Source organism: Nanorana parkeri, unplaced genomic scaffold (assembly GCF_000935625.1).
Source record: "Nanorana parkeri isolate BGI_ZX_2015 unplaced genomic scaffold, ASM93562v1 scaffold12, whole genome shotgun sequence".
Classification (NCBI taxonomy): domain Eukaryota; kingdom Metazoa; phylum Chordata; class Amphibia; order Anura; family Dicroglossidae; genus Nanorana; species Nanorana parkeri.
Window position 1 is genome coordinate 4,434,877 of NW_017306280.1, and position 12,975 is coordinate 4,447,851.

General features: G+C 45.2%; 2 protein-coding genes across 2 annotated transcripts in view; one reads left to right on the forward strand and one right to left on the reverse strand.

The window, feature by feature from the left end:
- Window positions 1-5,743, reverse strand: part of APOPT1 (apoptogenic 1, mitochondrial) — a 16,350-nt gene extending 10,607 nt beyond the window's left edge. Inside the window, exons 1-2 of the mRNA XM_018556128.1 lie at window positions 5,491-5,743; window positions 4,108-4,288 (exon numbers count right to left, since the gene is read on the reverse strand). Of these exons, the coding sequence (XP_018411630.1) occupies window positions 4,108-4,288; window positions 5,491-5,743 (434 nt within the window). The remainder of the gene's footprint in view (window positions 1-4,107; window positions 4,289-5,490) is intronic.
- BAG5 (BCL2 associated athanogene 5) lies at window positions 7-12,554 on the forward strand. Its single transcript, XM_018556259.1, has 2 exons — window positions 7-79; window positions 11,125-12,554. Exon 2 carries the CDS (start codon window positions 11,156-11,158, stop codon window positions 12,512-12,514), a length of 1,359 nt encoding a protein of 452 aa, XP_018411761.1. The 5' UTR covers window positions 7-79; window positions 11,125-11,155; the 3' UTR covers window positions 12,515-12,554.
- Window positions 12,555-12,975: the final 421 nt, after the last annotated feature.

The following is a 12,975-nucleotide window of genomic DNA, read 5'->3' on the forward strand; positions in this document are numbered from 1 at the left end:
GTGAGCCACCGCTGAGCGGTGTGCCTGGGAGCCCGAGGAGGGGCGTGGCCGCCTCTGCCAGTGACCCTGCCGGTGAGAGGTGAGTGCAGGGTTTGAGCTGCTTCCTCTTATATATGTGAGTGACCAGAGCCAAGCAAGTCAGGGTGCTGCAGCCAGGCCCGGTGTATGCATGCGTTAAATTGCTGCAGCTTTCGCCTCCCCCCTGACGCTGGCGAACGCCTTTTGACGTTGAAGGAGGACGATCGGTGGTCAGGTTTGCTTTACTTTGCCTGTGGCGGTCACTTTGCGTCAGACGGCGGCGTGGTCCTGTTGACTTCCATTGTGGCCAATGTGAGGGCCAAGGGTAGAATGCAGAACCCCGCCACGGTCTTGCGTGAGTTTTTTTGCCTAGTGTGCGAACCGGCAAAGTAAACCAATGGGCGCGCTGCTTAAACTTGCAACCACAGTGGAACCCGGGAACCCTCCGGTGCATTGCATGTGTGCATTCATACAGGGCACCCAGCGTGTTCCTGGTGAAGGGCTTGTACCCCGTGACGTTGGGGGCGTTCGCATGTGTTGCGCACTCAAAGCGGAACTCCGGCCTTCCCTTCAGTCTTGTGCAGTCTCCTGGACTGAAATGACTTCCTCTGATGTCACTGTGTGCATTAGAAACTGCAGCAAGTCACACGTTGAGAGGAGGCGGAGTCAGTCATTGGCTTTCCTTGTGCAAGTCAGAATTTGCATATCAGAGACTGAGGGTTTCCGGGGAACTCATTGAAAGGAATGGGCTAGTAAATGGTCCGGGTTCCCATTGTGTTTATATACATTTACAGTACAAAGTTTACTTTACTGAAAGAAACATGGAGGCCACCATTGCTGATGTCTCCTGATTCTGTAGAATACATTGCCCTGGACTCCCACAGCAGCTGGTCATGTGACTGTATGCCTAGGCATTTAGTCATGTGATCTTAAAGGAGAACTATGAGGTGAGTGCTTTTCACTCACCTCATAGTTCTAGCCGACCTGTGACAATGAGACTGTCACAGGTCGGCTCAGTAGATCGGGAGGTGAGCGAACACATACCGGCGTTCGCTCTCCTCTCGATCCTGTCACAGCTCTCTGCCGTGACTGGGGAGGGGCAGCAGCTCGCGGTATACTGCGGCGTCTCAGTATACTGCGAGCCACAGCTCTCTATATACTGAGCTTAGGGTAACGGGAGGACGCTAGTTTGTGTCCTTCCTTTACCCTAAGGAGAACTATGGGGAAAAGCCTTAACCCCATAGTTCTCCTTTAACTTAACCACTTGCTGACTGGGGTGTTAAACCCCCTTCCTGTCCAGGACATTTTTCAGTATTAAGCCTTGCGGTACTTTGACTTACATTTATTCCGTCATGCAACACTGCACTGAAATACATTTGATACCATTTTTTGGGGACAGATAGAGCTTTCTTTTGGTGGTATTTAATCACCACTGGGGGGTTTTATTTTTTACTATACAATGAAAAAAGAACTGAAAATTTTGGATAAAAAAACCTCACCCTTTTCCCTCCGTTATGAAACATTTATTATTACCCAATTTTTTGGTAAAATATAAAAGACGTGGTCACGCCGGGCAAATAGACACCAAACATGTCAAGCTTTAAAATTGCGCACATGCGCGAAATCACAAAAAACTACCCATACATACCCAAAATTGGCCATAGGTGACTCATTAAAAACTAACCTCATCAGTTTAGTGTTATCAGTGATTAATGGATCTAGAATTATTGCTCTCACTGCGACGTTTGTGGTGATATGTAACATGTGGTATAAGCATCGTTTTCGCACAAAGGCGCACCTGACACGTGTGTGAGTTTGTATGTGCATGTAAGTTGGCGCAAGGGGCTTGAAAACATTTTGTGTTTTTAAAAAAAAACCTGTTATATATGACTTTTTTTGTTTTTGACACTTAAAGGAGAATTATGAGGCGAGTGATTTTAATCTGACCCGGCCTGTGACAATGAAACTGTCACAGGTCGGCTCAGTAGATCGGGAAGTGAGCAAACACATACCGTTGCTCGCTCAATTCTCGATCTATCCGTGCAGAGAGCTGTGACGGTCACTCACGGCTCCCTGCAGGGATTTCCCCTCTCCGATCCTCCAGCGCTGACTGGCGGAACGGACGGGGGAGGGGGCGGGTACAGCTGGCTCTGCCTCTAGATAGGCAGAGCCAGCTGTCACTCACGCAACTGGGTGGATCCAGACAGAATTGTTGGGATCCGCTCCGGCTGCGGCGTCTCAGTATACAGCGAGCAGTAGCTGGCGGTATACTGAGCTTTGGGTGACGGGAGGACGCTGATGAAGCTGATCTGCTTCATCAGCTTCTTCTCCTTGCTACAGCAGCCTGAGCAATGACAGGCTGAAGGTGGATGTGATGTAATACACATCACTTCCGCATTGGGGGGGAGTTCAGCCGGTGGACATGTACTGATCTCCCTCCGATCTCAGTGCAGAGACCGCTGTGCTGGTCCAGGGCCCGCGCATAGGACAGTGGAGGCCAGGATAGCTGGCGGCAGGAGGGTGCACACTTCCCAGCACCATACAAGTGATCGGGCGGCTCAATAGCTGCTGGAAGGCTTGTCTGTACTAGCTGTAAAACTGTTCGGAGTTTCCTGCTTGTGTGTGCATTAAATTGGCGGTCACATGACCACAAACGTTCAAGTTCCAAGTCCTTCTGCAAGCGGTGGGCGGAGACTAACAGCGAGCCGGACGTAATGCCCGACAGTGACATAGTCCAGGCTTTAGAGTGCCTTCAGAGCTACTGTACATGTGTGCCTGTGGAAGCGTCTGAGGTGCACAGTCACTAAGCAGTCAATGAATTGGGGAAGGTTCTGGCTATTGATAACGCTAATCTGGAAACTGATTAGTAAACATGAAACTGGTAGGTTTAATAGGCCATTGTTTCCTGTGCCCTAGTGGTGACTGGCATTGTTTGGTTACTGAAAATCACTAATAACTGCTATAGTGAGAACGAGCCCTCTGAGAAGAATCAGGGCCACCACACATACTACAGGTGACTTGCGTTTTAGGGCACCGGATCAGCACAAGTCACCACAAGAACACATAGAAAACTGCAGTGTTCCATGCAGTTCTACTTGTATGCAGGGAGAACTGTCATTGGAGCAGAGGCTAGCTAGTCATGTGACTTTGACAGGTCATGTGACCGGGCTCTCTTCTTGCCATTTTCTTTTTATTCATTGGGATGAAAGGTGTTACCCCTTGTGCATTACAAATAAACGCAATCCTCATCCGGAAAGCACAACCCCATGCTGTATAAATGGGCCAGCGGTATGCCTGAGTCAGGACCCTTTTTCCGATATGAGAGGTCACATACATTTTGGTTTATTCTGCTATTCAATGTGGCTTTAAAGTGAACGTAAACCCTAACCATGAACTTTTATTTGATTTATTTTGGTTTGGTAAATTTACAATTGAAAGCATTTTGTTTTTGATTATTATTATTATCATTATCATTGTTATTATTATACAGGATTTATATAGCACCAACAAGCGCTTTACAATATAAGGAAGACATTACAATCACAATATAATTCAAGACAAGATGGTAAGGAGGGCTTGCAATCTAAAAGGGAGGGGGAAGTGATACATGAGGAGGAAGCTTTGTGGGGATGAATTGTTTGAGAACGAGATGGTTGAGTGGTTAGTTTGAGGTGGGATAGGCTTACCTGAAGAGATGAGTCTTAAAGGATCACCTAAAGGCAGTGAGAGTGGGAGATGGACAGACAGGTTGGGGTAAAGAGTTTCAGGGGATGGGAGAGACTCTAGAGAAGTCCTGGAGGCGAGCATGGGATGAGTTGACGGGGAGCTAGAGAGCAGGAGGTCTTTGGAGGAGTGGAGGGGACGGTTAGGGTGATACTTTGAGATATAGCCGGGGCAGAGTTGTGGATGGCTTTGTAAGTGGTTGTTAATATTTTGAATTTTATCCTTTGGGCGAGTGGAAGGCAGTGCAGGGATTGGCAGAGGGGGGTGAGGGATGGAAGCCAGTGGAGGGATTGGCAGAGGGGGGTGAGGGATGGAAGCCAGTGGAGGGATTGGCAGAGGGGGGTGAGACTATTTTGGAGATGTTACAAAGGTGAATATCCGTCTGTTATATTGTGTCTGAAGTCCCTGCCAGCCGGTGTGGTGGTCTGTACACGGGACTTCCCAGCCCCGTCGTATGGAATGCTCATAATGCTCGCCAAATTTGAGCGTTCATTGGTCACATGACCCTGAAGGCCCATGAGAATGCTACTGAGACCGGAACCAGGATCTGGAAGTAAGAAACACTTCTCATTAGCCCGCATGGTCATGTGACAGTGCTGACCAATGAGCGCTTGCCATTTACAAGCATTATGAACATTCCATACTGCCGGGCTGGAAAGTCCGGTATACGGACCGCTACACCGGTTGCCGGTGACTTTAGACATCTAAGTGCAGTGGGGGCTTGGGGAGGTGGTGGGGTGCTGTGGGTAACTTAATTTTTTTCACATTTTGGGGGAAATTGAACTTACCCTTTAAGGTATAAAAGCTGAAGGTGCATTTGGGCTTTAAATATTTATAAAGCAGGGCGTTGTCTAGTTTTAGAGACAGTCGCAGATCTTTTGTCATTTCCCACTAAGAAGGCTTCCAGAAAAATCAGTTTAGCAAATAATTAGCTGTCAGAATCCGATTTCATAGAGTTCACATGAACCAAAAGTCATTGTTCCTACCGCAGCAACTTAACAGATCCTGCTCCAAAAATAATTTGGTGCTCCACCCTGAGCAAGGCCTTACCCAACACTCACAGAACAAGCTCAGCCTCTTTCAAGTAGAATCCGGATATAGATCCATTTACATACCTAGCAGAGCTCCAGCTTGCCCCACAGCACATAGACATCTCTCGGGGAAAGCATCTCCTGGAGCGTGGCAGAAGCTTCACTGACAGGTCCTGTTCAGCTGTACTGATTGCACAATCTGAGATACACCTAAGCACCACACAGCACCCTGTCACATACACCGGAGATACCTGTTTTTACTGGTAGGTAAGACATTAACATCTCCAGAGAGGGCTGAAAACTTAAATAAGAGGTTTTTGTGTTAAAAAATTGAACATGGTACATTCCATTGCTAGTGCTGACATGTTGAAGCTTTGCAGGTATGATGTATATACTAATCCTTATTAAAGGACAGGAGATTAGCCCTAATGTCGGAGAGTGCTTTCTGTATTTAATGCTTTCATATATGTTTGAGGTTCCAGAGTCGGCATGGATATGTACCCCAAGAGTGAACACACCAGGTTTTAATTTGCGGGGGCTTAGCACAGTTAAACACCAAACGGAGCTGCCATTGAAAATCAGAATAGATGTTATGTTAAAGTGGACCTTTACCCCTTTCACTAAAAATCAATAGCATACAGTTCTGCATGCTGATATGAAGTCATTTTACATTCATTAGCTTAAGGCCTCATTCGCACGGGGCTAATTTGGGGCGTACATGTCTGTGCGGCATGCACGCCCGTATCGGACCATTCCCGGGAGGGAGAAGTGCTGCGTGCGATTTCGTGCAGCAGCCTGTTTTTCCAAATGGGGGGCCGCGGCCGTACGCTGTCATACGCACACCTGAACTGCACTTCCGTGCGGGTCCAGGTGTTTGTGCTCTGACGCAGACCGGATCCATCCTGTCTGCGTCTGAGTACGGTCACCCGGACCCGTTCAGGTGAGCGTATGACAGCGCACGGCCACGTCATCCCATAGGGAAGAACAGGCTGCTGCATGCAGCACCTGTCCCTCACGGTAACAGCCGATGTGGGTGTGCACGCCACACGGACGTGTACGCCCCGAGTTAGCCCCGAGTGAATGAGGCCAAACAAACTTATTTTTATTTTATTTACAATTCCTTTTTTTTTCCTCCTCTTCCTGGTCCACTTTGGCACAAATGATGCAATCGTGCCCAAGCATTGCATTCTGGGAAGGTTACATCAGCAGAGCATTGCTGGGAAATCTCATCTGTAATCTCACGAGATCTCAGGGAAAGGCATTTTCCTCCCCTGAGATGATGTGCATGGTCACATGTCCTAGTCACATGGGTCAGAGTTGCAGGAAGTAGAGGGAGATCTAGTAATCTGCCCTTAGTAAACATGGCTGCTGTCAGGAGACTGGGAAAGAAAAGAGAAATAAGGAATGCAAAGAATACAAAGCCGGCAATTATCTAGAAGTATTTTTGTTTGTAGATTGTCATTACTAAACATTTCTAAAGGTGACTTTGTTGTTATTTTGAAGATATGGGTAACGTTCTGCTTTGTACTGGAAAATAAATCCATTGTTTTCAGTAGAGCTCAGACCCACCATGATATATTGTGGAGCAGTAAAATAAAGTCATGCTTGAGGCATGTCTGTTACCTTAAGATTCCCAATCAAACCAGTTGAAATGGGGTGTTGTCTTAATGCAACATACCTGACCTGTATGTCAGTGCACACCTTCTTAGAAAGCCGGCCATACAACTATAGATTATCTGCAGATTTTCTATGGTCAGATGGAAAAAGTGCAACAGATTCCTCCATCTACGCTAAACTGTGTGGACTTGCTAGTCGGCCCCGCTGGCTGTCAAAATACCTGAACTATCTGATTAGATGCCGGCATTGTTCAGGTATTTTGAGAGCCAGCGGGACCGACTTGCAAGATACTGAAGCTTGGCCCAGTGGGAGATTCCTCCATCCACAGTTTGGCGTAGATGGAGGAATCTGTTGCACTTCTTCCATCTGACCATAGAAAATGTGACTTCTCTTTTTTTGACTTTGGAAGCTCCCATGCCGAGCAGCTGCTGAATCTTATTGCATGTAGGTGCTGTTGGGCTGAGAATGTTCAGTTCGACTTCGATTTTGAAAAGCGACTTTTGTCAAGGAGCAATGGGGGTTTGGGTTTGTTTTGTGCCAACATGGCCACCACTCGAAGCTCTAGCAGTGTATGGCCAGTTTTTTATCAAAGTATCATCATGGGTACCTTAAAGTGTGTCTAAACCCAAGAAATGTTATCAATTGCAGAAATGCAATGTACTGCAGCCTACTAGTTATTTGGTGGCTGCATTATTTATTGGGGGCTTTTGCCTGGTGATTCTCCATTAGTTTTGACATTTCTTGTCCTAGGAAGACAACACTTATTGTACTGAATCTGTGGAAGAGCAGCGTTGCCACCCTAGGAAAGGAAGTGTGTTGGGACTACAGAACACTACCCCCTATCCTTATCTCCATTAAGCTGACCATACTCTAGTAGATTTCTGAACGAAGATCTTTCTTCACCACCCGATAATGCCATCACGCAGTTGACAAATGTCATTCGAAATTTCGTTTGATTTGAACGTTCAGTTTTGTAATGAATGGAGTTTCCCGAACAAAAATCACACTCACTGTTAGAATGTTGTTTGTACAAAAACATTTTTCCACCCTGCACCTTCCAGTTCTTTTGTCACTACAGTCAAAATCGATTGTCTGTGTGACCCCCATCAACTAATAGAAAGTCGAGCAAATGTTCTTTTGTATGAAAGTCTGAGCAGTGTATGGCCAGCTTTATTTCCTAAAATGATCTTAGCAGTTCACTAGGGCAGAGTGCACAGGATGGCTCGGGATTTCTGGCAGGATCAACCGATTTGTATTTAGTTTTTCTCCTAATCAAACAGATATAACAAAACGCTTTCAGTGGAAAGTTTTATTGAACCGACTAAAAGGGAGCAAAAGGGAGAAGAGCCTTGTTGGTGTTTGCAAGAAATGTAATAATACCAAGGGCAATGGAAGACATTAAAGAGGAACCCCACCGATTGTAAAAATGTACCTTTGTAGTGGGGCTACCCCTGCACTGCAAGGGTTAAGTGTGTTGTTTTGTCTAGGGGGCCTTAAATAAAGAAGATGTACTCAGCTGATCTTCAGTCCTGCATTAGGCATGATGACGTCTTGGGCCCTTAGACCACTGGAGCCGGGGGGAAAAGAGGCTGCAGCGACTGGTCTAGCATCCAGGTGGGACCGAGGTTCAGGTGAGTATATCTTTATTTTTATTTTTGCCCCCTAAACCAAAACAAGTAGTTAACCCTTGCATTGTATGTATAGCCCCATTGCAAGGGTTATTTGTTACCATTTCTGGCATTCCTCTGTAAAGTTCAGTTGAAGTCGAGAATATTTACTTAGATTGTGTGAACGTTCACTTTTTTTTCATCTGCACATGATTGGATGTTCAAAGTCCATAGGGATTTGCTTTTCAAATGATTGGGTAATCAAAGTGAATATTTATTTTAGTATATTAGTTCTGTAGTCCTTTAGTATATTAACCTCATTGAGGGGAATTTGATCAAAACTGGAGCAGACAGAATCTGGAGCAGTTGCCCATGGGAACCAATCAGCATCTCTCTTCCGTTTGCTCAGGTAAGATTTGAAAATGAAACAGAGAAGCTGATTGGTTGCAGTGCAAATCTGCTCCAGATTGTGTCTGCTCCAGATTTTGGCTGCTCCAGTTTTGATACATTCCCCCCCTTTGTATTTATAGTTTCCCCTCTACTTTCTTCTTATAACAGTCAGGCAATGTGTCTAATAGGTATGACTGTTCAGTCCAGAGTCTGACCACACTGCCCAGTGCACTGTAACTGATCTGGTCAGACATGCCCCCTCTCTTTCATGTATAAGGACTCCTATGATGAGAAGCTTGGTCACTACTCGTCTATGCCCGCACAGAGCACTGGAGAGGGTGAGGAAGAGTGAATTTTATTTCAAAGTGGAAATCAGTTAAAAACAATGAAATACAATGGTACCGGACTGTACAGAGGATAAAGGGTATGAGCGCTTTAAATCTCTTTGCTGGAGAGAACATCGGGGTCCCTTTGGCAATTAGTCATATGACCAGATGCTTAGGCAGCATTCGGAGGTCAAGGCCGCAGCATTCATCAGCCCCAAATGCTGCAATCCTAAGAAAAATGGTGCTGCATTGTGAGCATTTTTGAGGATATTTCAACAAAGAAAGGAAAACATATTTCCCAAAAACTGAGTCAGCTTAATTTCCAATCTTGGAGGACGGCAGTTTTGTCCGGCTTTTAGAGTTTTACACAAGATTTACATTTTGCTGTTGATGCAAATTAGCTTTGGCAGAACAATATGTACTCCTACTCGCCCAAATGCTCCAATACCTTCCCCGATACCGGAACTTTTGGTCAGAGAAAGATTTCCTCAGACCGGCAATGCCGTAGGGGAACATGGAGCCAGCTTCCCGTGCAATCAGGAAGCTGGGCGGTGAGTAATGACCCGGCTTCCTGATTGACCAGGAAGCCGGCTTCCCGGCCAATCAGCATGGAGCAGGCCGAACAGCCGGCTTGATGCTGATTGGCTGGGAAGCCGGCTTTTCAGCCAATCAGCATGAAGCCGGCTTTCCGGCCAATCAGCATGGAGCCGGCTTTCCGGCCAATCAGCATGGAGCCGGCTTTCCGGCCAATCGGGAAGCTGGGAGGCTGGTCACTTGCGGCCTGGCTTCCTGATTGGCCGGGAAGCTGGCTCCATGCTGATTGAACTTGGCTGGGAAACAGGCTTCTCAGCCAATCAAGCAGTTTAGACAACATGGAGCCAGCTTGAGGCTGGCTCCATGGCAGTGGTATTGGTACTTGTACTCCATACCGAAAAAACGGTATCAGTGCATCCCTATTTGAAATTACAATAACAGGTTTAAAGCTTATGATATTTTAGTAAATCCCTTTCTTTTTTCCTATATGAATGTTCTAGCTTCCTTTGTCACCTGTCTGCTCACTGAACAATTAGTCACCAGAGTGATGGTGTCAGTTGATCAGAGGTGTGAATTACAAGACTTGGTACACATAACTACAAATCCTTTTGACTGGGAAGCAGTCACATAAATGTATAATAATTGTGCGTTTAGTTGTGTGCTCGGAATTTCGCTTTAGATGAGATGCAGAAATGCTGAGTCCACTCTTTTGCCCAGTCACAGAATTGTCCTTCAGAACTGTATTTGCTGACTAGATGCTATGTAACCACCACAGATCTGCACACTTTCCTGCTATAACTTGTCTGAGAAACAACTATCTCCCTTTACACTAGTAAGATCTGTTTTCCATGATGTAGTATAGACTTTTCACAGCCCACAGATTAGAAGCACATCCCTGCAAACGGATACAAAGCGACAAATGCTTTCTCTGCCTTATCACTGTGTTGCTGGCAACGCTGCAAATGCTATTCTTGGTTAGCTTAACTGTGCCCTTTAAATTCTCTGTTGTAAGTAGGAAGTTGCAGTTTAATGTCTGTAATGTAATGCTCATTATCCAAAATGTTATAGCCTTCCAGGTTTATGATGAATAACTTGGAAGGTAGATAAGAGCTGATATTATTGTATACCATCTTTCTTTTATTAACTGAATGAATTGATTTTTAAAGGAAGCCTGTTGGTTGGCTGCCATGTTTAATCAGTGGCTTTAAAGCAACTCTGTCACTTAACAACTGCAGGGAGAACATTAGCACATGAGAGGAGCCTGGATGTCTGATCTACGCTCTATTGAAGAGCAAAATTTGCTGAAGATTTTTGTAATTATAGTCCCCTTCCCTTTATGAAAAAAACAAAATGCTGTCTCTGTTTCCTCCTCCATTTTGCTGCCTGCCTCTTCCGGGTAGAATGATGGCTGGCATCATTTAGCCAACTTCCTGTACGCCCAAGCTGCCATGGACACTCCTCCTTGGGGTTTCGTCATTACACAACCTGGGCTCATAGTACTCCTGGGCTCAGATGCTCACATGAACACTGCTCAGTCCTGGAGGAAGGACTGCCCACCACTGGTATGAGGTTGAACCCTTGAGACCACTGGACTGGCCTAAAGATTGCCAGAAAAGAAAAGGTTTAAGGGTGTAAACAATTCGCTTACTAACTGCTCTTCTATTAATTTGGGCAACTAGAATATTGCTCTGCATGTCCCACAAGCTTCCTGACCGGCTCTCTGCGGTCCTATACATTTGGCTGTAACAAGTCACACTATGACATTAAATGTATAGGGCATCAAGGGGAGAAGTCTAAAGCATATATCCGTCTTTGCTTGTTATATTGAATTTTACATAGAACAAATTAGGTTTCTAACATGTTTGTATTACTTTGCAGTTCAGTTTATAACGGGAAAGCCTTCATTAGAATGGACATGGGCAATCAACATGCTTCGATCACAGCGCTTCAAGAGATCCAAAGGAAAGTCAAAGAGCTTGAGCAAAGCGTGGCTACCTTTAGTGGGTTGCAGAGTGATACAGAGTATAGAAAGCTGGAAAAAGCCCTGACTAAGCAGCTCTTTGAAATCGAGTCTATTGATCCAGAAGGAAAGGGCAATATTTTACAGGCTCGTAAAAGAGCAATAGAAGAAGTCGAGAGGCTTCTCAAGGAATTGGAGCATAATGCAAACCATCCCTGCCGTTTGCAGATCGAGAAGATCTTTAAGGAGGCGCAATGTCTTGTAGCCCAGCAGATAGCCCCTTTGTATGGGGGGAGAAGATGTGTCACGGAAGAATTTGAAGAAGGTATTCAGAATATCTTAATGAGACTTACACAAGTCAAAACAGAAGGCAGAGCCTCCTTAAGAAAAGCACGGTACCGCACCCTTACTAAAGTTCTTGCCATTCAAGAGATATTAGAGAACTGTTTAAAACAGCAGGTCTTGGCACTTCCTCTCTGTACAGAGGCACATCCATCCATCCCAAAAATTAACTCCGTAATGCTTGAGGTAAACAAGGCCCGTGGCAGCCTCATTGCACTTCTCGCTGGGGTAAACGAATGTGAAACCTACAGACACCTATCTTGCGTTCTCTCCGGACTCATTGCAGACCTGGATGCATTAGATGTTTCTGGCCATGTGGAAGTGAGGAACTATAGAAAAGAGGTAGTGGAGGAAATAAACAACTTGTTAAAATATCTGGATCTTGAGGAGGAAGCTCGTTTTACTAGCGCTTACGACCTGGCCAAAAATCAGTCCATTGTCAAAATCGAGTCCATCCGTAAAAGGTGTGCAGAAATAAAAGCCTGCGTTTTGGAGAGATGGCACAATATATCTGACATTCACGTGGGAACCAAGTCTGAGCTTCAAGTTCTCATTGCCCAGCTGGATGAAGTGAGTGTCGGGAAAAATCCTTGTATACGGGAAGCAAGAAGAAGAGCAGTGGTGGAGGTCCAAACTGTTATCAGCTATATCGACCTCAAGGAAGCTCTTGAAAGGAGAGAGAGTGTCTGTAATCAGGCCAACCCAGAACATCCATCTCACGGCACAGTTTGGAAAGTTCTCGGGAACCTCTCGGATCTTCAAAAAGAAGTCCTCTCTTTCGATGGCAGCCGAGCAGATAAAAATTACATGCGACTGGAAGAACTTCTCACCACACAACTGCTTGCACTGGATGCCATTGATTCCCAAGGAGACGACCGCTCAAAAGAAGCAAGAAAACAAGCCGTAAAGTTTGCCAATAATATCCTTAGCTTTCTGGACATGAAAACCGATGAATGGGAGTATTGAATCTCTCTTAAATTAAAACCGCACATGATTTATGATTGTAGGGGAGAGGGGATTGTGGTCGTTATCAAGTTTCATCAAGCTTTAAGTTTATTTGTACACACGATGTACAAAACAATTTTTTATGTTTTCCATCTCAGATTTCTGTATGCGTTCACATTCCTAAATTAAGAGGCAGAAATATGTGGTTACATTATGTCACATTGTAGGTATGTGATAGATATTTGATGTAGCATTTATATTGACGTATCAGAGGCTGATTGCTAACAACTGAAAGCAATGTTTTCTTAAAGCAACTGTGCTGCTAAAATCAATGTTGAAAATACAGTGATCCGTGCAAAAAAAGACATTTAATACTTCCTATGACTGCATTTGCTGGCCATCTCTGCTGTAGTGAAGAGCAGCCCCGGGGTAAAGAATCTTTAGAATCCAGTGCTTCTGGAAGTGTTGATATTTTTATTTTA

What these genes read in the sequence shown, in the direction of transcription:
- BAG5 (XM_018556259.1), top strand. Translation starts at nt 11,156, where the DNA reads ATGGACATGGGCAATCAACATGCTTCGATCACAGCGCTTCAAGAGATC.